The following is a 25,585-nucleotide window of genomic DNA, read 5'->3' on the forward strand; positions in this document are numbered from 1 at the left end:
GTGGATGGATGACAATGTAGAAGCCATTGGCTGGTACATTATTGGAAGGCGGTTTAGTTATATTTCCCTAGTAGTGTTTTAAAGTAAAGGTTTAGGGATATGCAGTGTTATTTATAGTTGTTGTTAATTGTCATTAAGTAAGGTTAATCCCGTTTTATATCGTATACCTACTATCTTCATTGCATGGTGCCTTAAAGTCAAATGAACCTGGGTTGTAAAATCGAACCGTTGCACGAAATACACAGTGGCCTCATAACCAACGCATTCTATCATCATATGACATAAGCTGTTAAATTGTCTGATTGAAATATGCAGACAGAACACAAGCTGTCCTTCCCTATCCTTCTTCGCTGGTGATCTTAAGCGGATGTGAAGCCATTGGCGCCTGCGTCGTTACTGAGTTGATGTTTAGCGCTAAGAACCAAGGCTACTCTGCACTGTGATACATCAATGCCAACCGGAAGCAGCCTAGTAGCAGTGGAAGCCTGAGTAAATTTTAATTTGTGTCACCAAGAAATGTTTCTAGGAGATTTGTGAAATGTGATCGCGTCCCTGAGGTGGCGGAATGTGGTCGATACCGGTAGATCCTTCCTGTCATCACAGACAACAAAGTCTCATTAAAATTGATTCGGAGCGCCCGGCGCTCCGCAAAAATGCTGAGAGTTATAAGATGATAGGGAAGTATTTCATTTCCCTTCCGTCAATATAGGAATGGTTTGTAATTGGTTCAAGAGGTCTACTCATTAATTATTATTTTCTGGGAAGCCTTCGTAAAAAAAAAAAACAAAAAAAAAACAAAAAAACCCCGAAGTTTTCGCATTCATGGCCACAGAGAGAGAACATTTTTAACATTGTAATGTAGGTTTAACTGCTTCATAACATACTACTACCAACATAACACTGCTAACAATGCTGGATTCATCATACAAGGAAAAGAAAGAAACGCCGTTTTAGCCTGAAGCCATCATGTTCGTTCGAGTGCGGCTGCATCTCTTTTTTATAACGATATTTTTACAAATATAGGATATACACATATATAATTGTATATCTCAACAGCAGTTTACCTGATATAGGCGGTATACAACCTAATTACCATGCTAGAGAGTTACTTAAGTAACATTTTGAGTAAATATGACTTTATTTCATTTTATGTATTACACACTAAATCTAATTATTAAAGGCTAAAGAGGTGTGTTTCATCAATGGATATTGACGACGGATTTTTTTTTTATCTAAATGGACATTGATGACAAATCGTTATAATATAATGGAATTTCGGTTATCTGTATCGCCCTGGGCATCTTACGAAAATAGAGAATACTGACAGGGAGCCGTAATCATATCTCACAATTGATAAACCGTAGACTACGATAAAATTATACAGTAGATCTACAGGGCGACATTTGAAGTTCTTGAATGGTTAGCGTCATCTGCTTGATTTGGGCAATACAAATCTAGGTCACGATGACACCAGCCATACAAATCTAGGTCAAATCTGGCATCCCACACGTCTGTAAAGAGGACATAAAGAAGACATATAACAGACAATATTTCCCCGATCCAGATTCTTAAGACTTGTGACGAATTGATGAAAACGGGAATTAACACTAGATCGAGAGAAGGAAAATGTTGTTTTAGATATATCGGATTGTTCGCGATGAGGGTAAAATAAAATACATGAAGTAGCGGGAAAGTATATTGACTACGTTATCTTGTCACAGCTGACAATGAAAGTTTACAGATGAAATATCTATTCTCGAAAGCATCCCTGTACAACAGAAACAATAAAGAAACACAGGGATTGTGACAAAGACATCGGCCTTGTGACGTCATCAGTTGCTATCTATCACCCTACATAACTAACGGATCAAAGAGTAACACAACGTTATAAAATGGACTATTGACTTTAAAGAAGGAATATGATAGAGGGCATCTCTCACCAACATCACACAATACTTAGAGCAAATAATCGTTTTACTGTCAATTACACTGGTTAGTTGGTTTCGTGTTTTTGTCACAGTAAGCGGTTGTTGAGATGATAATGTTACGACATATGGAGTTAATAAAACAAAATCAATAGTGTCTATATATATAAACAATAAAATGTTTTACTATTTATACAAAAGACAGAAATATTGATCTATATTCTCTTTGATCATTTCAGCGGTTTATTACTACATGTATTTCATAGATTATGATATACGGAAATACTGCAAATGTACATATTTTAGCGGTGGTCTAACTATTCTAGCGCTTTTCGCCACACTTGTAGCATTGCGCTAAATTATGATTGCGCTAACTAGCGCTTTCTATAAAATATTGTATAGAAAAAAACTGCGGAGGCTTCTGTTTTTATTTAGCTTTAGTAGTGCGTAAAAATTTCAGTGCGTCGAAATTAGTATACTAGCGGAAAAAAAAAAGAAATTTTATTTTCGATAGTTATTATTTTGCATGTTCTTTGATGATGTGTTCATGGTTTGGGTTTCTCGATTATTTCATCATTACTGAATATATTTTGATGCTTATTTGTTGTCCTATCACAAACGGTTTTTTGCGTGAATACCGTTAACAGAAGAGTACCCTACGCCGTTTCCTGATCCAAATCAGTAGTGTGTGTGCCCCTGGCATCAGTCGCTGCTCTTACTCTCCTTAACATTGACCGCATCAAGGTGTTTATTGGATATTATTTCACTCCTGAATAAGGGCCTGAGTGAGATGAGTTAAGCAATGTTATATGGGACGTCGATGTGCTTCCTTACCCTCCTGTGTAGCTCGTCCCACAAATGATCGATTATGGACATATCTGGACTGAATGGTGGCCAATAAAGAGCTGAAACGTTGTTTGAGTCAGAAAGTAATGACAAACCCTATCGACATGGGGCCTCGTGTTGTCCTGTTGCAACGTAAAGTTACGTTGATGGATAAGAGGAAGAACGCGTGGTCGCAATACCCGATCCCCATATCTTACTGCTGTAAGATTACCATCCATAACCACCGGAAGTGTTTTAATGCCTTGAGATATGCCTACCCATACGATAACATACCCTCTAACTAATCTGTCGCTCTCAATGCAACAGTCAGAATATCGCTCACCACGACGTCGATAGACACGTTGTCGTCCATCTGACATGTAAAGCGTAAAGCGAGTCTCGTCAGTGAACAACATGCGTCTCCAATGGGCAAAACGAAACCTGTCAGGTGTCTGTGCAAGCAGCCACTGCATTCGACGTTGGCATCGCCTCTGCGTAAGTGGCGGACCAACATAGGGACGTCGTGGCCTTAAATGAAACTCACCCAACCGATCTTTGACACACTGGCCGTCCATGAGTGCCGGCAACTTGACGTGCCGTCTCCGTCGCAGTCTGAAATCGGTAACGAAGATGCGAGAAACGTATGCTTCTATAATGGCGTCGCAACGTTATGCATAAAAACATGCAGCGTCGTGCGGGGTCACGGTCGACGGAATTTTAACTAAAGAAAAGTCTCATAGTGCATGGAGCTAGCTCTGTGCAAAATTTAATTGAATGTAGACCACCTGCCTAAAAGCTATATACGAAAAACCGAACTTTCGTTTCTTTTTCCACTTGTATATATAAAGTATTAGTTACACGGTCACGTGGGCATTGTAATTTCTGTTTGAGGATACCATAAATGTAGGGATATAACAATGTCAGGTAAATGAGCCCAAGTGGCTTTCACTTCAACCAGAAATATGATAATATTTTGCACAAAGAACGGTGGATGTGGCCTTTATTGAGTCTTCCTCACTTATAGAACTTTAATGTTTGAATGGTGTTTTTTTGAGAGTTAATATAAGCCCCTAAACATCTATACCAAGGACTCCGTACTGAAGACAGCAACATTACATTAGTCTTCAGATGACACTGCTGAGCCCTATATTGGTGTAATGGCTGTAATTAGTACTCGGGAATTTGTCCAGTCTAATATGCAGTAAAACTACATTAATGCTTTTCTTCACACGCAACAGACAATGTGATCATAGCCATAGACCTCGGCGCTACGAAAGTCCAGCTGGGTAAAATGAAAAGTTGAAAGGCCTTATGGTAACTCAACAGAAACAATTACATGTCCACTACACAGACTATTTAGTATTGACTTGACTTCTTCGTAACACACAATCAAAGCGATTGTTCCTTGTGACCTTTTGGAAGTCGTTTTGAGTCCTAATATAACCATAATTAAAAATATAAAATATAATTAAACTATTTAAGTACGTTCGAGTGGATAGTCATCAATTTCCAGGTATTTGCCATGTTACAAGTGAATGCTATTTACATCCAATATCGTAGGTAGGAAATAACACACCATCATACTTTCAATACAAAAGGTACACTGACATTTGCTCAAGCGAAAGCCGAAATAACTGAATTATTATGATGCTTCAAGAAAAAAATGTCCTTTCAGAAACTATGGTAACGTTGGTCACGTGGTCACTGGCGACCTACTCACTGTACGATTAGGATGGAATGTACATTTCAATATACCTAAGGATTCCATGGAATACATGTACTTCGCCAGTTCTTAAGTAAAATGAGAGCATCCTGCATTGACGTCACATTCAGAATCAATTTTAATTCGATTGATTTCAATTAATGGTGAAATGACTGAATTATCGGTGGGTAATGTCCTTGTATATTTTGGTACATATATCTCCCAGAAAACATGCAATACTGTCTGCAGAGCCAAACGGTGTCCTTCTCCCGGCAGACTTGTTTCTGGTTTCATACGAGGCCGAAATGAGAATTAAAATGACTTATTGGAGCAGGTTACAAAACATTGTGCTTCATTTGAGATGTATAGATGATTTATAGTATTTAGATAATGATACATTAATTGACCGTCTTGAAATGAAAACCAATGAATTCCATACACGACCCGTACGATACACCATGGCGTGCACACGACATCTATTCTATCGTACGATACACGATGGTGTGCACACGACACCCATCTTCTCGTACGATACACGATGGCGTACACAAGACTTCCATCCTCTTGTACGATACACGATAGTGTGCACGAGGCATCCATCCTCTCGTACGATACACGAGGGCGTACACAAGACATCCATCCTCTCGTACGATACACGATGGCGTACACAAGACTTCCATCCTCTCGTACGATACACGGTGGCGTACACAAGACTTCCATCCTCTAGTACGATACTCGATAGTGTGCACACGACATCCATCCTCTCGTACGATACACGATGGTGTGCACACGACACCAATCCTCTCGTACGATACACGAGGGCGTACACACGACACCCATCCTCTCGTACGATACACGATGGTGTACACACGACACCCATCCTCTCGTACGATACACGATGGCGTACACACGACACCAATCCTCTCGTACGATACACGAGGGCGTACACACGACACCCATCCTCTCGTACGATACACGATGGCGTACACAAGACACCCATCCTTTCGTACGATACACGGTGGTGTTCACAATTTCTATGTGTGGTGTGCTCCTAGATTTATAATTGGCTGTCATCGAGAAGTTGTTATGGTTTTTTGTACTTCATTCTTTTGCGTTTTGTTTTGCCCTTGTTTTGAGTTAGATTTACGGCTTCGTCCTCGAGTCGGTATTCTCTATAGTTCGTTCTCAGGGGCCATGCTAGGTATTGAGTTATCGATAAATACAATCTTAAGTCCTGTTTCGAAATTGCCTTCCCAGCGTTCTACTTTCCGATTTCGCAATCTATGTTCAAAATTAGAAAACTACAAATGTACTTGTAACTGCGAATAGCGAATAACAGTCATTCGATGGAAGGTATATAAATAAGATAAAATTACTTGACGTTAGTATACTGATAGTGTCGTACCTATTTGCATACAATTTACGCCGGGGATCCTTTAGAAATACGAGACTGTAAGATTGGTATTTTTCCCATGTGTGATGGTTTATATTGGTGACATATTTACATTCTACAAGTTGTGTTTCTGTGTATCTTGTTCAAGTAGAAGCTGTTGTTCTAGAGAGCCCCGGGGGTATCCTTACAGCAGTGATCATTTCAACCAACACGTGTTGTTATTCGAATATACATTGATTTTTCCTCTGTTGTGATTCGGCTACAATTCAATTTTGATCCCCGGAAAAAGTTTTATTACATCACGAGTAAAATATACAATTATCAGTTTGTTATTCACACAAATTCTACGCTTTACGATTTCCAACATAATTAGACAAATTCCGAAGGAGAAGAACATCTATGCATATAGATTAGATAGATTTGTGACTGGATTTTGTTTGCATACCAAGAGGGAAAATTATAGGGTTGAATTACCATTTGTACTTTACATAGAATGGCCTATATTCAGCGACAAATACACGTGGGCGGTTCGTCCCCCCACCCCAAACACACACATCCCGGCTTTCTGGGCTCCCTAAGCTTCGCTGATTGGTGGTGCCATTGTAAGGACTTACTGGCACGGCCTGCATTATGCCGAACATACGTCCTGACCGATATCTCCACGCGACAACTGATCTCACCTTCACTGATTATCGCGTAGTTATGACTTTATTTAAATCGAACATGAAATGCTATTTAATATACTTTATGATACAGTTTTACCGACAACAAATTCAAAATTGCAATGTCTGGCTAGATAGATTGCAGACAAATACGATATTCCTCGGTGGAAAACATCACCGTGATCTTTGATAGATATAGGCTCACACAATAAACGACAAGAAACACATATAAAAGAACGGTTTATGGAAATGATTATACTGTCGCCATATTTAACATTGGAATGGAAGGTATACTCGTTCTATTGATCCTAACGAACATGTCTGGCAAACGCAGATTTACTACGTAGATATGGAAATTAATTGGCATCTAAGGATATGACTCGGACGGCTAAGTTGATAGGTTAAATGTACGTCTTAGTAGTTGTAGTCTCGTAAGCAAACAGGCACTCACTAGATACGACGTTGGCGTTCGGTACATGGAATACACATTTTAACTGCATTTAGTGTCATCCCTGATGACTCTTATTGACCAATACTGACAATTCACGCATGTATCAACCGCACTGTTATTAGCCAGCACTGACAATTCATGTCTGTAACATCCGCACTGTGATTGGTCAGCACTGACAACGCTCGACTGTAACATCCGCACTGTGATTGGTCTCGACTGACAACGGTTGTCTGTATCATCCGCACTGTGATTGGCCAGGACTGACAACGGTTGTCTGTATCATCGGCACTGTGATTGGCCAGGACTGACGATTCATGCATGATTTGCTAGGACTGATAATTCATGGCTGTATCACACTTTGGCTTCATAACCACCGATAAACAACATCCACTGATAGAAAGCGAAATAGGAAATGAGTAGGAAATTCTTACCTTTAAATCAGTTAAAATGGAAGTATATAGATAGAGAAAAACGCTGTAAAGACTACTGTGCATAATAAATTTAGTTTTATTTTCCTTAGTAACCAATATGTTTGTGCATCAATCGACACATAACTCACAACAAGCACAAGGTCACCTTCGAACATGCCATTCCTCTCATACCTCACATACCTCAGTCAGAGAAAAATGTTACGTATATCAAATATGGAATAAAACGACTTTGAATCCGGTTTTTAAATCTAGAGTTTTGTTCTAAAATACACCCTATATTAACATCGATTCCCCAATATCAAAATATCATATCTCTGTCAGAAGGATATGTTGATAAAGTGATCGTCATGGAATTGGTCATACACGATGATCAAACATTAGCTGGAAGTTTCAACAAATGTCTCGGTAGGTGTAAATAGAACTAAGTGTTTGGAGGGTCTTGTGTGAATAGCGCGCATGTTCCTTCGAAGCTCAACCTCCCCTCCCCTCCCCTCCCCTCCCCTCCACACACACACATCATGGAACAATCCTTATTGGCTCTACTTCTTGGCCTTAGACTAATGACAATTTGACAATTCTACGTCATACAGCAAATACAATGTACTACGTCATCAACAAACTTTGACTGAATACAATCCTAATAGAAATAATTGATTTAGAACTATAATCGAAATGTTCACAACGTGCAACCAGAACTGACGCAACGCTGAAGGAGCACTTTTAAGGAAATCGCTTTCATCTATTATTGGGGTGAAATATTTCACTATCAACGGTACATTTATTAATGGTGGGTAATGTGATAGTATATACCTATGATATACATACATCACGTGATGCTTCATACTCCATCACCAACTGTTATGTATGGAGAGCGCGACCATATACCGGAAATATTGTAATAACGAGCTTTACATCATTCACAATAGCGTTAACATAAAGTGTTCACGTACTGTGGACTCTTATTCAAACTAGTTACGTTATTTTCCTGATGCTCACATACAGCAGCGTGTCGCAGCATTCTCTTTGTTTTCCATATATACACACGCAGCAGGATTCAAGCTGTTTATATTTATCGCAGCCTTGTTCAAAACATTCCGTATCTGAACCGTTATCATGTAATAGCTATGTCACAACACCGCTAGTAGTGTCATGTGATTTCAAACTTGTTTGGTTTTACACTTCAACATCCCAGCTTTTGACAGAACTGTATTCCGAAGACGTTTTGAATGAATCTAAATAAACGAGATATGGATATTTCGAAAAGTGATATCTCCATTAGATTAACGTTCAGGGTCGATTGCTCAAAGGATATTGAACTTAATACATTGGGATGTTAAAACATGCCAATCGCCAACAATAAAACTGTCATTATCAATATAGATCTATCTGAATGGTAGGAAATCGTCAGCACTGAAAGGATACAGCATTTTCTCCAATCTTTGTTTTCGGGTTCTATATTTGAACCAACCAACGAAACAATATAAACAAATTTTGAGCGACAGGGACCAAATATACATTTATCGACAACAGGCGTTGTCAGAAATACTGTAATTAAAATGTATCCTCTACCGCTGGGCGACTGAAAAAAAGCTAGCACGTAATTTTGGTGGGAGCATTCAGTCATCATTCTTTATCTGTCATCCTTAGGCCCGACTCACTTCCGGTAAATATTTGATTGGGTAACCAATGCAGATTACGAACAAGTACAAATGGATTCAACACCTTCAAATGGCTATATGTGAATCGAAATGTTATGTTATTGCCTAGAAACACGACATTAATATGTTAAACAGCACAATGTTAAAAATAGTCTTCAATGAAATGTTTCGTTACCACAGTAATATAAATAATATCCAATGATATTCCTCGGAGCATCACAGTGACATAAATAATCTCCAATGAAATGATCCGGTACCACAATGATATAAATAGTCTCCAATGAAATGATACGGCACCACAATGATATAAATAGTCTCCAATGAAATGATACGGCACCACAATGATATAAATAGTCTCCAATGAAATGATACGGTACCACAAAGATACAAATAGTCTCCAATGAAATGATACGGTACCACAATGATATAAATAGTCTCCAATGAAATGATACGGTACCACAATGATATAAATAGTCTCCAATGAAATGATACGGTGCCACAATGATATAAATAGAATACAACAATATCCACTTGAAATGTTATGGCCTCTATCTGTTGGTGAATGACATAGCTGAAGCTGTTGTACGACTGCGGGTGGTGCTCCTTTTTGTGAAACTACAGGTAAGAATCTTCCAGAAAGTCTTCCGGAAATTTGCGTTACACAACGCGTAGCACACCGGGTTTACTGTACTGTTGATGTAACACAGGAAATAGGCTGAAACAGACAAAAGGACACAGTCAATATCTGACAACTAATTACATAATCTGTCGATAATTATTAACTATAGTTCAATAAAGATTCACTTTTAGTCATCATGTTTTGAATTTCCTAAAACCATCACACAGGACACGATGATTCGTCGTCGATTTTATGACGCGAGCTTTTGGTGTTTTCATTGTTGAGAGCAGTGGCGAGCAAATATTAAAGCTTCGACACGGGTTCCGTAAAATATCATTTGAATGAAAACAATTAATGTACAGATTTTTATTACATAACTTAGAAAAAGTACCAAAGTATAATTTGACAGGTTTTAAAGTCAAAATATGAGTGACAAAATGATGATAAAAAAAAAGAAGAAAACGAACGCAGCTTTATGCTGCGCCATTTTCAGTTCAGGACATGACATCTTTGTACATATGACGTCATAATCGATTTATAACTGTCACAGCCAATGAAAAGCGCTTCATGGTATACAACACCATATAGTGACATATGCAAAAATAGTACATGGATGAAATTTGGAGGACAGGCAGATTATGTGATGAAATGGTGTTCGTCGACAAATTGAACCTAATTGGCAACGTATTATATATGCTGCATTGCCGACAAATGCTTAAACATCGTTCATCAACAAATGTATTCATATTAGGTCGAATATCATTGAGCATCTCGTTGGTAATGTTCGCTCGAACTTCTCCCAATGCTATACCGCTATAAAAGTCAGTATAGGTTAACGTTAGTTTGAAATGAACATCACTTCAAACTCGTCCTTAATGGATTTGATAGATGAAAGGTTATCGTAAACACGTGTTATAAACTGATACAGATCTAGTACAGACATTGATGTTTCCGACCTAAACGTAAATAACCAGTATGTCTGTAAGTCAAAATACTCATCTACACACTAAAGGCACGTGCTTGTATTGTGTTACGTCAATAAGAACACAAAATTCCTTAAAAGAATTACGGCACGTTTGGATTCATCTTTACTTCTGTTGCATAAGTATCCCGAAGATTTAAAAAGTATATAATGTACATGTGTCTAAGCATTGCCATTATAAACCGCTAAACCAAGAATAAAAATAAATTTCTACTGACATTATTTTGATTCTAAAGTTCAAAAATACACGAAAATTCCCATACAATATCTTAATGAATTATTCAAATCCAAATACCGGCCGGTACCGTATTTTTTAAAGTTAAAATAGAATGTTCGTTCAAGCTGTTTTAAAACCCGATAATTCGATGCAAGCTGTCCCGAACTGTATGTCTACCATGACTTGATTTGTTATACACAACGTCATCATGATATACACCAAATTTAGTACCACACAACAGTATACACCGTCACCATGATATACACCAAATTTAGTACCACACAACAGTATTTGTTGTACACACCGTCACCATGAGACACCAAATTTAGTACCACGCAACAGTATTTGTTGTACACACCGTCACCATGATAGACAACAAATTTAGTACCACGCAACAGTATTTGTTGTACACACCGTCACCATGATAGACAACAAATTTAGTACCACGCAACAGTATTTGTTGTACACACCGTCACCATGAGACACCAAATTCAGTACCACACAACAGTATTTGTTGTACACACCGTCACCATGATAGACAACAAATTTGTTGAGAAACTAAGCTAAACAAAGTCCCAAAACATAATGGTTCCCCTCAAAACAATTTCAATTGAACAAACAAACAAAGAAATATGTATGTTATTCATCCTTTATTATAAAAGAGCTAATCTTTTTAAAGTCAATTGAAATCTACAGTATTTGAAGGAGTTGCCACCAGTTTTCAAGTCCAATCTATTTTCATGGTTTTACAGCCAAAGAAAATGGCCCATAGAGGACCACACAATGCTCTAAATCAACCATTTTGGTTGTTATATGATTGATAAATGCAAACTCTGAACGTTGGTTAGGACGCCAACATGACGGGTAAGTCCCCATTCTACTCCTACGACATACTGACCCGAAACAGGAGAATACGTGTAGCTTTTGTCACAGAAAGTATGACTATCATGTATATCGAAGATAGTATCTGCTATGTCGGGAAGAGTGTGTCTTAATCAAGAACAACATACTGGAGCAGAGGTTATTGAAAAGAAGAAGAAATGATAATATCCGGATTATGATAATCCAGCTATGAATTTATGTTTCAGTTTAAATCATCAGCTTGAAATGAAAGTGATATACACCTGCGTTTTAAATCGATAAAACACTTCACATAAAATAACAGTTGTTTGACCCTAAGAGCTCAAATATATCCGATGCATATTGAGTATTTCTCCTAAACAATGGATTATTCTTTTTTATTTTACGCTAGTGGACATTAAACGCTTTTCACATTGACCGCACGCGCCAAGTGAATATTCGGATTTTTCCTGTACCGCGCAGTAAATAGACTACCGCTGCTGGGGCAGTGAACTCTTTCATCCTCCGCCACCATCAACGTGAAATACGGAGTGAGGAATCACTTCACGCACCAGTGTCTAGCGCGTCATGATGAATGGAGGCTGTAATGCGGGAAGCTGTCCCGGACAACAAGCGAGTCGTCTACCATGTCTAGCTGACAGGCTGATGCAGAAATTATTTACATTGCGACACTTTGATCGAGACGTGTGAATCTATATGACAGCTATATCTATCAGGATAATTCCCCATCCACGTTAGATTATAGCCTGATGGCTATACAAGTATGTCCATTTCCACACCAGTAACAAACGGACACAGCAGTTACCATAGTAACAAGTATGTCCATTTCCACACCAGTAACAAACGGACACAGCAGTTACCATAGTAACAAGTATGTCCATTTCCACACCGGTAACAAATGGACAGAGCAGTTACCATAGTAACAAGTATGTCCATTTCCACACCGGTAACAAACGGACAGAGCAGTTACCATAGTAACAAGTTTGTCCATTTCCACACCAGTAACAAACAGACAGAGCAGTTACCATAGTAACAAGTTTTTCCATTTCCACACCAGTAACAAACAGACAGAGCAGTTACCATAGTAACAAGTATGTCCATTTCCACACCGGTAACAAATGGACAGAGCAGTTACCATAGTAACAAGTATGTCCATTTCCACACCAGTAACAAACGGACAGAGCAGTTACCATAGTAACAAGTTTGTCCATTTCCACACCAGTAACAAACGGACAGAGCAGTTACCAAAGCAACAAGTATGCATTCGTTTGTTACCGTAATTTATATGTAGAAAAAAATGTCTACTTCATTTCCGGTCTGATATTTTAAATATACTATATAGATATTAACTTGGTACATTTAAAGTAATGTACCGTCAGGTACCGTAATGACGAAAGGAAGCAATACCATTATACCTGTCTAATACAGGGAGCAGAAATGTATTCATTTGTTTTTCATACCCTCGCCGAATTTTCTAGACATATAGGACCAACATGTAGTCATTAAAATAAAGTAATAACACTTCTACATTAATTCCCTTTGTGCGCAAGATGTAATTAATGTGGATCTGGCCTGATAATCTAACTATCACTTGAACACGATAAGGTGCCCTGCGACAAGGACCGCCAAACACACTTGCATAGATTCAGGTTCAAATGATGCATGAGTATCATGTGTTAGAAAGACACCGTTATTTCTATTTTTGAAGGTCGCAGTAAACAAACTCTTTGTAAATTAAATTTAACATCTTTTACCATGAAATGCAAACATATCATGTCGGAGACAATACTGTGTGTAATTCGGTAACGCGATCGAGCTGGTTTATACCAGCAAATCGTGCCTCTGTTCCACTGCCTAGCCATCCTTTCGAACGACCGCCGAAAGCCATTCGGAAGTAAGCGACGCCTCGTGCATCACTACCTTTGGCATTAACCTTGCCCTTGTGTCACTAAACATGCATCCATGGGCAATAAACAGATCTGACTGATTGCAATGCAGTCTTCCAATCTACTGACCGGCCCATAAAACCCTAGAATCTTCCTAAATGAACGGAAAGAGGATTACCCGCGCTTATCCACTCTTATTGTATATTGGAAATGAGCAATGACTCATTTGTTTCAGAAATATGTTAACCTATTAATCCAAATTGGAATCGAGATGATTAAATTCTATATAAACAGAAAACCATTTTCTCCCTAGCAGCATGTATACTTATCGGAATGTCATTGAGTTTTTACCAGCAAAAGTTTTCATTTTTCCCTTCGGCTACATTAGTAAGCTATACTCGTCAGAAGAACAATGGTATATCGATACAGTGTTTTGATCAGCGTGATATATTGTAGTGGGTTTCAACTCGTAATCGTTTCAATAAGAAATCGTTGGTATCCTGTTTATGTTTAGATCTACAAATGTCGCGATGTTTGGTATTCTTTCGGCACGCCCCTACCAACATATCGGATTAGCTGTCTTCCATCCATCGTTAATCAAGCTCCTAAAGACTTTCCATGTCAAAAGCAATTTTTAGAAAACTCATTTTGATTCATTTCGTTTTCTTTTAAGAACTATATGAATCATTTTTAATACGTACTCTGTTGAAATTCTGAAATTTAATGTCAGAAAAGATAGATTGAATCTTTTAGATACATTATTATGGTTTTTACTAAGAATGAACATGTCGAACCCACTTAGGCGAGGCAGATGAATCGTCTAAATATTAACACACAAAAATGGTTTTGATGTTGGAACCAAAGTATAATCAATTTCAAAGATGATTTTTGTTTCACCTACCACAGTAAATCATGCAAAACTCAAAAACTCAAAAACTGACATCATTTTACATGCGCACAGGCATGATAAAGTCTCGTTCAGACAACACACTAAAATACTTCTCCGGACACAATATCTAACGAGCCTCGGTGACATATGTGTCGAGGATACGGTGGCCGGTGGACATTATTTAACGAACATGAAACGATTTTTTCTGTAGGTTTTATCACTAATTCTCCTCCAGAACTTTTACACGACAGACAAAGGTTACGACGTTCTTTTTTGGACACGTCCTGAAGATTTGTCGTACCAAGACGGTGATTAGATCTAACTGGGCCTAATTACCGCAGATACTCTCCTGCCTTAACGCACACATGGACGATATCGGCTCAGGACCGAGAGGGTTAAGTGCCGTCTCAAGTGCAGCCAATCCTAGACCGGGACGACGGCACCAGGGGGCGTGTGGGTCTGTCGGGTATTCTACGAATATTCACTGACACAGAAAGAAAATAATGACAAGTTTATACAATATACAGAGTAGATATACGAATTTATACTATATATACAACGGATATATGAAAGTGTATACGATAAACACAATAGATATACGGAAGTTTATACGATATACACAATAGAGAGACGAACGTTTATACTATGGTAGCAGAGTACAGTAAAAATGCCATATTCAGAAAAATAAGGCACATGTTTTATATATTTTTTCTATGTTTTTCAGACCTGTGAATACCATAGTAACCACTTCGAAAAACCTTAAAAATTGCAAAATATCATGCTTTTTAAGCCTAAATGACACAATTCTCTTAGATTTTTTTTTTCTGAAACCTATTTGAAACTATTTACATCTCTCCCTTCTTCAGCTTAGTAAACTCTGACTGCGAATAAATTAGCGTATACGCAGTGAAAAAAGGCTCAGCGTATTAATATGCGCTGCAATCGGTAACACCAAAGTTATGACGTCGTTTACTTGTGACGTTACCGGAACGTCAACAAGACGGCGCCATTTTGAAAGGACTGATCTACGCAATTTTTCGCGTTTTCTCCTGTTACCCGATGATCTTTGTACAAAAAAACTAATGTCAAGTGAGTGTTTTCTCAAAAACGAAACTGAATATTGCGGAAATGATTGCATATCTAACTTCTTAACGAGGTAAGGTAACAACAAATTGCTGAAGCGTACAGTTCCAAGAGAACATTTGACTACGTCACTACTCAATCGTTGTCAATACACGATATGCTTGAGAATCATAATCAATCCGAAACGGAAATTGTGGAATGTGAATATATCAATTAATTAAAAACATAAATAGAGGTTACACAACGAGAAGTTGTTGGATATGGAATTTATTTCACACTTGCAAGTTATTTTGTAAAAGTTACAAATGACACGAGCGTTAGAGAGTGTCTTTTGTAACTTTTAAAAATAACTTGCAAGTGTGAAATAAATTCCATATAAAAAAATCACGAGTCTTGTGACCTTTTTCTACCACCAAAAATATCGGCTTGAATCGAAGGGAGACGTGGTAGTATGCCCGCAGTTGGCAATGCACATTTCCTATGGTTAGCGCGTTAGCCCTCCATAGGATATGTTCCATATACAAATGTATCCTATGGAGCGCTAGGAAATGTGCATTGCCAACTGCGGGCATACTATACCGTATACGCAGTCAAAATGAGGTACAAGCCTTAATTAAATACCCCAAAGACAGAATTAATCTTGTTTTGACATATGTTATACAGTAAGTTTTCCCGCTACCTTACCTTGACTGTGAGGCACCATTTTTACACTTTCAGAAAAGTCGAAATTTCAAAATCCGAAGCAAATTTATTTATTTTAGTTTTAGCAAATGTGAAGCCTGTATTTACTACTTCACAATTAATATACCAATTAAAATAAATATTTATTTTTTAAATATTTTTTTTTTGCATCAAAAGTCATCATGGCTAGGCAGGCTTTCTGTGGTCTGCTACCTATATACATAATAGACATACAAATGTTTAAACTACTGGTATATACATGTACACAACAGATACGAAAATGTATACTATACCAGTATACACAGTAGATGTACGATTTTTTGTACAATATTCACAATATATATCCGAAGGACGTCACTACAACAATTGTGTAACCTCAGAGTACATTGATAATACCCCTCCCCCCTCCCTCTCCTTCCGATTGGTACAGAGCTTATAAATACATTGGGGTTGGCAAGATATCTGTACCATTGTTTTTGACAAAAAACATAGAGTCAGTCTACCACTGGTCGAATCGTCATATCTTGGTAGTTATTTATATAAACATTACACTCCAATATGAAAACGTAGTCAAACAGTCAAAACACCAGGGACAGGAATTAGGGAGGAAAGATAACGCTATAGGGAAAGGGCGATGTTTGTGTGTGATTTCCTCTAGTAAGTCCGCCGGGATTGGCTTGTGCACAATAACTCGTTCCTCAATAAAATTTGCATTACCACAACCAGAAAGCTATAGTGCAACTTTTAACTGTAATGGAGATATATTGGTGTAAAAAAGTGCAATAAATGTGAAATGTGGCGTAATGGAAATGTGTCCGTGTCTGTACCGGGTGTTGATATAGTCAGTCGGCTTCACATTAACACTCATACCATCAGTTGAACGGTTTGCTCTCCAGGCCATCAATGTCTTTGGAATTTCTAGTCAACCCGAAACAAAGGTTAATTTCTTATTTAGAAGTACGTTGTTTAACGTCTGGGATTTGTATTCATGTCGTCGGTAGATATTAAAATAGTCATACGGGGGGAGTATATAAATGTTAACACCAATGATGGCCATTTAATTCAGATTACTGACGTTTCATCAAGATAACAAAAATCATAAAAACAGCGATGTTCACAAAACTGGTCAAGTCGGGCCTATCGCCATCGATTATTACATCTGTCAAATACATAAAAATGTAGACTACAATAACCTAACAAACTGGTATAGAGTAAAACCAATGATACTGCTCTGAAGGAAGTTTGACGGGAGACGAGTCTACTGCTAATGGAAGTCCCGACTCAAGGATAGCACATTAGTTATCTACATGTGTGAGTTGGCATCAGTGGTAAGGTTTGTATACAGAGCCAGGGGCTATGGACATGATACATGATGTCTTGTTTGATGTGATACAGTCACTGACATCCAATTACATGTCTCTGGTGCACGTGATTGGTCTACCTTGTACGTATATCGCATCATTTCCACGAGAAATCTACAAACGATCGATGTATCAAAACTCACCCTACACCACATCTAGGTCAGATTTTACGTTAGATTGTGTGGACGAACCATTCATTTTATAAGTGTTGTCAATTATAAATGACTTAATTATTGATGGTTATACATATGACAAGTTTACTTTACATAGGTAAAGACAGAACCGTGCTATAGTTGATAATTCATATAATTAGCGATATCCATTACAATATTGTAGTACATGAAGATAGTGCATGTTTAATTACAACATCCACAATAGAAAACACCCATTGTCAAAATAAAGGGGGAACTAAAAAAGCAAAAAGACACACAGGATTTTAGTATCTTTCGAAACAAATTGAAAGTCGAATACAGTAGAGACGAAATTAATTCAAATGCACCATAGAGGCAAAATAAGAAGACAACAAAGAGAAAGAAAATTAAACTATTCACAAAATGCAAAGGAAAAAAACCAAACAAAAAACAAAACCAAACCAAACAGTACAAAAAACAAGCAAAGCAAAAAGCAAAACAAAAACCTACAAAAAATGTATTACTTGCATAGATATATTGCGTAATATGTCCTGGATAATATGACCGATATCTTATAACGTCGCCTTGTCCTGGGTAATATGGCCGATATCTGCCAAATTCGTATTGTCCTGGGTAATATGGTCAATATCTACAAACGTCGCCTTGTCCTGGATAATATGGCCGATATCTTATAACGTCGCCTTGTCTTGGATAATATGGTCGATATCTACCATTCACCTTTAATAATACCTTATATACATTTATTAAACAACAAGCATTATTTATTTAAATGATCCACGGATGTTACCTGACTCCATGTTAACTGAAATCAAATATAGTAACTTGGAAATGAGGCATATCATGAAGGATTTGTTTCATCTCTAAACAATCTGGATAGCTCTCTCACTCTGCATCCCAGCGAACCAAGTGTGGAATTCACATTTATATTAATAAAAAGTTGTCGTGTATATATACCTGTTATATAAATAATAACATTTAATGCTATCGTATAATTGAATTTTGATTTCAAACCCGCCATTACAGCGTCTGTCTCCAGTTAACTATCCTGACATTCCTCTACACAGGTCAACAGGGACCGTAACGTGGCCTATATCATCCTGACATTCCTCCACACAGGTCAACAGGGACCGAAACGTGGCCTTTATCAACCTTATAAACATCAAATCGAATTTCATTTTTTTCTATGACTTTCTTTGTGAACGTTTTATCTCAAAAAAATCGGTTTCATTCCGTTCTACTAAGTGTGGAATTATGATATGATGGCTCTATTGGATCTATGCTACCTCCAGAAGGCATGGACCAAGTTGGTTCGGAGGAGATATCATTGTTCCTGCTATTACATAGGTCAGAGTGTCAGGTTTCCATATACCGAAAGTTTTTATAATATCCTAGTACAGAATACTGTATAACGTGAAATGTTCGTGTGTACTTCTTTTCGTGGTTTGGAGCTTTAACATGTTCAAACTTTCGTGGTTGGCCCATTATACATCAGCAACATAACAATAATAACTATAGTAATAACATAACTATAATATGTAAAAAAAAAAGTTTTACACATGTACAACAATAATACATACAACAATAATATAACAATAATACATAATGATACAAAAATAGTATAACAATAATACATACAACAGTTATATAACAATAATACATACAAATTATATAACAATAATACATACAACAGTTATATAACAATAATACATACAAATTATATAACAATAATACATACAACAGTTATATAACAATAATACATACAACAGTTATATAACAATAATACATACAACAGTTATATAACAATAATACATACAACAATGATATAACAATAATACATACAACAATGATATAACAATAATACATACAACAATAATATAACAATAATACATACAACAATGATATAACAATAATACATACAACAGTTATATAACAATAATACATACAACAATGATATAACAATAATACATACAACAATAATATAACAATAATACATACAACAGTTATATAACAATCATACATACAACAGTTATATAACAATAATACATACAACAGTTATATAACAATAGTACATACAACAATACATACAACAATGATATAACAATTATACATACAACAGTTATATAACAATAATACATACAACAATGATATAGCAATAATACATACAACAGTTATATAACAATAACACATACAACAATGATATAACAATCATACATACAACAGTTATATAACAATAATACATACAACAATACATACAGCAGTTATATAACAATAATACATACAACAGTTATATAACAATAATACATACAACAGTTATATAACAATAATACATACAACAGTTATATAACAATAATACATACAACAGTTATATAACAATAATACATACAACAGTTATATAACAATAATACATACAACAGTTATATAACAATAATACATACAACAATGATATAACAATAATACATACAACATTTATATAACAATAACACATACAACAATGATATAACAATCATACATACAACAGTTATATAACAATAATACATACAACAATACATACAACAGTTATATAACAATAATACATACAACAGTTATATAACAATAATACATACAACAGTTATATAACAATAATACATACAACAGTTATATAACAATAATACATACAGCAGTTATATAACAATAATACATACAACAGTTATATAACAATAATACATACAACAGTTATATAACAATCATACATGTACATACAACAGTTATATAACAATCATACATACAACAGTTATATAACAATAATACATACAACAGTTATATAACAATCATACATACAACAGTTATATAACAATAATACATACAACAGTTATATAACAATAATACATACAACAATAATATAACAATAATACATACAACAATAATATAACAATAATACATACAACAGTAATATAACAATAATACATACAACAGTAATATAACAATAATACATACAACAATGATATAACAATAATACATACAACAGTTATATAACAATAATACATACAACAATGATATAACAATAATACATACAACAGTTATATAACAATAATACATACAACAGTTATATAACAATAATACATACAACAGTAATATAACAATAATACATACAACAGTTATATAACAATAATACATACAACAATAATATAACAATAATACATACAACAGTTATATAACAATAATACATACAACAATGATATAACAATAATACATACAACAGTTATATAACAATAATACATACAACAATAATATAACAATAATACATACAACAATAATATAACAATAATACATTTTCCTCTGTTAGTTGCACCGATTTAGATCGATTATTTAATCACATAAATGTCTTCTTGGAATACTTTATATAATATTCAACATATACAAGCATTTCAAATAATCGAACTTTTGTTGGCAAATAAAAACAGATGTTTTAAAACCACCATTCGACCACGTGTGATGTTTTCTGTGGCACGCGGTCCATGATAATATTACTCGTTATACGTTATATAGGGGCGTGTTGGATAACATGACTTCCCAGAGAGAAGATCAGGTTTACCAATTCCACCCAATACGACAGGCACGTGTACGTACGAATTATTTTCAAATAAAACCACACCATGCAAAAAAATGTAAGCCTTACGTTACACATAGCGTATATGGTCCCTCTCTCTATTCAATAAAAAAAACTTTTACTTCCCCATGTACTCCACAAACGATAGTGATACACTAGTTATCTTTGCTATTGAATATCATTGGTACAGAGAATGTACACATGTTCTGATCTAAATGTCCATGATAAAACAGCACATGGTCCTGTGAATGTCTGGTGAGGACTAATTGTACAGTATATATGTAACATATCATGTCTGTATGTAGGCACGACCGCCATTCTGTCGCTAATCCAGGTCTCACGGGAACTAGTGTTTACGGGATCTAGGGCCCAGAAACCCATTATCGGAACCTGTAAATTGGTTTGATTGACACGTTCAAGGGAACGATCTGTTTAATCACCGGCACGTGCTATGACGTCACATCGTATGTCGGTCTGACTATTGAGTAATAATACTAAGATGTGTATCTGCCGTGTTCAATCTGATTGATTCTTAGCACAGCGGTCGTATATTTGTTTCGTACATAACAAAGCGTTTGTACACAAACTGTACTTTGTCGGATGTGAACATAGACATTTATTAGTCCAGTGGATGGTAGCGTTGAGAACAATAGATGAACATTGTCATTTAGTTCAATGGATGAACAATGTTATTTAGACCACTAATTGAACAGTGTCATTTAGACCAATAGATGAACATTGTTATTTAGACCAATAGATGAACAGTGTAATTTAGACCAATAGGTGAACAGTGTCATTAAGACCAATAGACGAACATTGTTATTTAGACCAATAGATGAACAGTGTCATTTAGACCAATAGACGAACAGTGTTATTTAGACCAATAGTTGAACAGTGTCATTTAGACCAATAGACGAACAGTGGTATTTAGACCAATAGTCGAACAGTGTCATTTAACCAATAAATGAACAGTTTCATTTATTTATTTTAGCGAGGTGGATATTTTCGCCATTTTTTTTAGTTTAACAGAATACTTGCTTTTATACGCGTCAATCGTCACTTGATCTCGTTGCGCCATACTGGTTTCTTCAGTTGTGCAGGATTTCTTTAACAATGGATCACGTATTAAACAGATTGTATTTGAACACATGGAAGAAAATTCGCGAAAATTAGAAATCCTCTCTTATAGCCAGATCGCGAAATATTAATTTGTTAAGATTTCGTTTAAAATGGAAATCGCGAGATTTTTGATCGCGAAAAAAAATCGGCTTTACCGTAGTATCATTTAGACTAATAGATGAACAGTCATTTAGACCAAAAAATGATCATTATTGTTTAGACCAATAGATGAACAGTTTTATTACGACCAAAAATTAACAGTTTTATTAAGACCAAGGAATGAACATTTTTATTAAGACCAAGGGATATCGGTTAACCTATTTGAATAGACACACAAACAAGAATAATCATATCTGGGTATCACCTCAGGACCGAAAAGATAAAAGAAAACTATCATCACACAACGGACGTCAAAAGCCCGAATAATCTGGTAGACCAGGTGGTCATGATACAACACCTAACGTATTCACCTAACATATTCACCTAACGTATTCATCTAACATATGCACCAACCAAATTCACCCAACGTATTCACCTAGCACGAGATTATATTGACCCGTATTAGTATGGATTTTTTAAAATAGCAAACCGCCAAAGGACGACTGAGGTATCTACTCGCACCATGCATTCTGAATATTTTACAACTGAGGACAAATGCGGCTTTAAAAAGCATTACCAACTAACTTCGACTTGACAGCTACGATCTAACGACATCGACTTGACTACCACGATCTAAGAAGATCGAATTGACAACCACGATCTAACGGCATTGAATTGACAACCACGAACTAACGAGATCGAATTGACAACCACGATCTAACGGCAATGAATTGACAACCACGATCTAACGACATTGAATTGACAACCACGATCTAACGACATTGAATTGACAACCACGATCTAACCACATTGAATTGACAACCACGATCTAACCACATTGAATTGACAACCACGATCTAACGACATTGAATTGACAACTACGATCTAACGAGATCGACTTGACAACCACGATCTAACGACATTGAATTGACAACCACGATCTAACGACATTGAATTGACAACTACGATCTAACGAGATCGACTTGACAACCACGATCTAACGACATTGAATTGACAACCACGATCTAACGGCATTGAATTGACAACCACGATCTAACGACATTGAATTGACAACCACGATCTAACGACATTGAATTGACTACCACGATCTAAAGAGATCGAATTGACAGCCTGAGCACACATGTTAATGTAACGATTAAAACCTAGGTTGGAATCGGCTAGTCACGGTTTCTAATTTGTCAAAATAACAAAGATAACACTAATGGGAATAACGTATCCTTGTTTGGTCAAATTTCAAATGTAGTATGTATAGAATTGTACCGAAAATGATACAGCGATCTAAACAGAAGTCTACCGGAATTAATTAAATCTTTCATCAAAACGAGTTATTCAGACACTATAACGTATTATCTAATAACCATTTTATCAGTTACAACTGGCAATGCCAGAGGTCTGTGATTGGGTTTTAACTTGGTATTATGAGTTTTATTTGTCCAGACACTATATAGTTAATACGTAAACCTAAGCCACGACAGACGAATCCGCGCACGTTCCGTCTCCGAGACGATAAAGATATTAAAAATTAAAAAAAAGTCTGTGCCACAAAGTTATAACGTCAATCGTTATCTTACGAAACCACGACTCATCACCGCCGTACATGTCCGCAAGCTTATCACCACTCAATAATAATTCGAGCGAATTAGGAGTCAAGTAAACGTCATCAGGATCTTTATGTATCATCGAATAACCAAACGGCATTAATTTCTGAAGTTGGGCGTGCAATATTCTGGTTATATCACAGAGAAAATAATCGAACTTGGCGTTCGCCTCAAACACTTTCTATCGTCCGTAACCGGCAATGATGTACTGTTACGTCTTCTTATAGATGGAAGTGGCAGACCAATACCTTTCCAGACGTTATCCTAACATGTGCAACTCTAAAATAAACACAAAGGTTTGCCTCAAAACAAAATTTTATTGAAAATATCACTTATTACCTGAACAAAGATACACGAATTACCCTAACCCTAATTCCATTGAGCTTTATTGTATTGCAATAACTTGATAGACTTTGCTAATGTTTTTCCTGTGTGACAAGTTTGGGTGAGTTATACAGGGTTAGCATGGTCAACCCCAAGGACGGGACTTATCATTACAACTACATTGATAAGTTAGAGAAAAGTGTAAGTCATGCATCAGAAGCACCATGCTATATTTGTTTTTTACTCGTGATCCCCTGATGGTATGGACGGAGTGTTACGGTCAACTCGCATTTATATCAAGAGTTTGTGATTTTCTAGCATAATGCAGCATACATTGTTCATCAACAGCTCTCTTATATTGTTTTTAAGACAGTTCTTCAGAACCCAACTCAATAATCGAGATAATTCTCCAGTAACTTTTAGTAGTATTTAAAGATAAATACATCTGTATGTGGTTAATCTTTTCATAAGAAATCCTTATGGCCTATTTTCAGGGTCAATAAGTTTACCAGCTATCCAACTTAATTGCTCTAGTTAATGACCATACCGTCATTCATGTTACTCAACAACTAACAAGTAAGGGTCAAAGATGACAATTTTGTTAAAACAAACAACCTTTAACTTATAGAATTCATATATGCAAATAATTATTACAAAGCAGTTTAAATAGCCAGGCTAGGTTCATGTTTTGATCATTGATGTTATGATCCAGTTAAGGACTATCAAATGTTCTTTTCAATATCTCATAGGTCAACTTAAATATTGATATAACTTAAATCCTCCGACAAATTGTCACAGTGTCATCAGGATCAAGTATGGTTTTTATCACCTGTTTATCGTCTACAATACTGCTTTGCCAATCGCTGTTCACATGCCGTCTTTGCCTTCTGTTATCTGGTTCCAATCACTTCTTTGTCTATGGACCAATTCAAGAAATTATCTAAACAAAGCTAAATGAAAATAAAATCATCAACAGACAAATCCGAAGAGACCTAAGCTGACAACAATGAAACATCAGGACCAATGAAAGCAAATACAAAGCGATCGAAATCGCGGAGAT

At 36.2% G+C, this 25,585-nt stretch overlaps 1 protein-coding gene across 1 annotated transcript in view; it reads right to left on the reverse strand.

Annotated features, from left to right (window-relative positions):
• Positions 1-7,447: 7,447 nt before the first annotated feature.
• Positions 7,448-25,585, reverse strand: part of LOC117324126 (muscarinic acetylcholine receptor M1-like) — a 72,664-nt gene continuing 54,526 nt past the window's right edge. The window contains 1 exon segment of the mRNA XM_033879791.1: positions 7,448-9,762. Coding sequence (XP_033735682.1) covers positions 9,596-9,762 — 167 coding nt within the window. The 3' untranslated portion in view covers positions 7,448-9,595.

This window comes from Pecten maximus, chromosome 3 (genome assembly GCF_902652985.1).
Source record: "Pecten maximus chromosome 3, xPecMax1.1, whole genome shotgun sequence".
In the NCBI taxonomy this organism is placed as follows: Eukaryota; Metazoa; Mollusca; class Bivalvia; order Pectinida; family Pectinidae; genus Pecten; species Pecten maximus.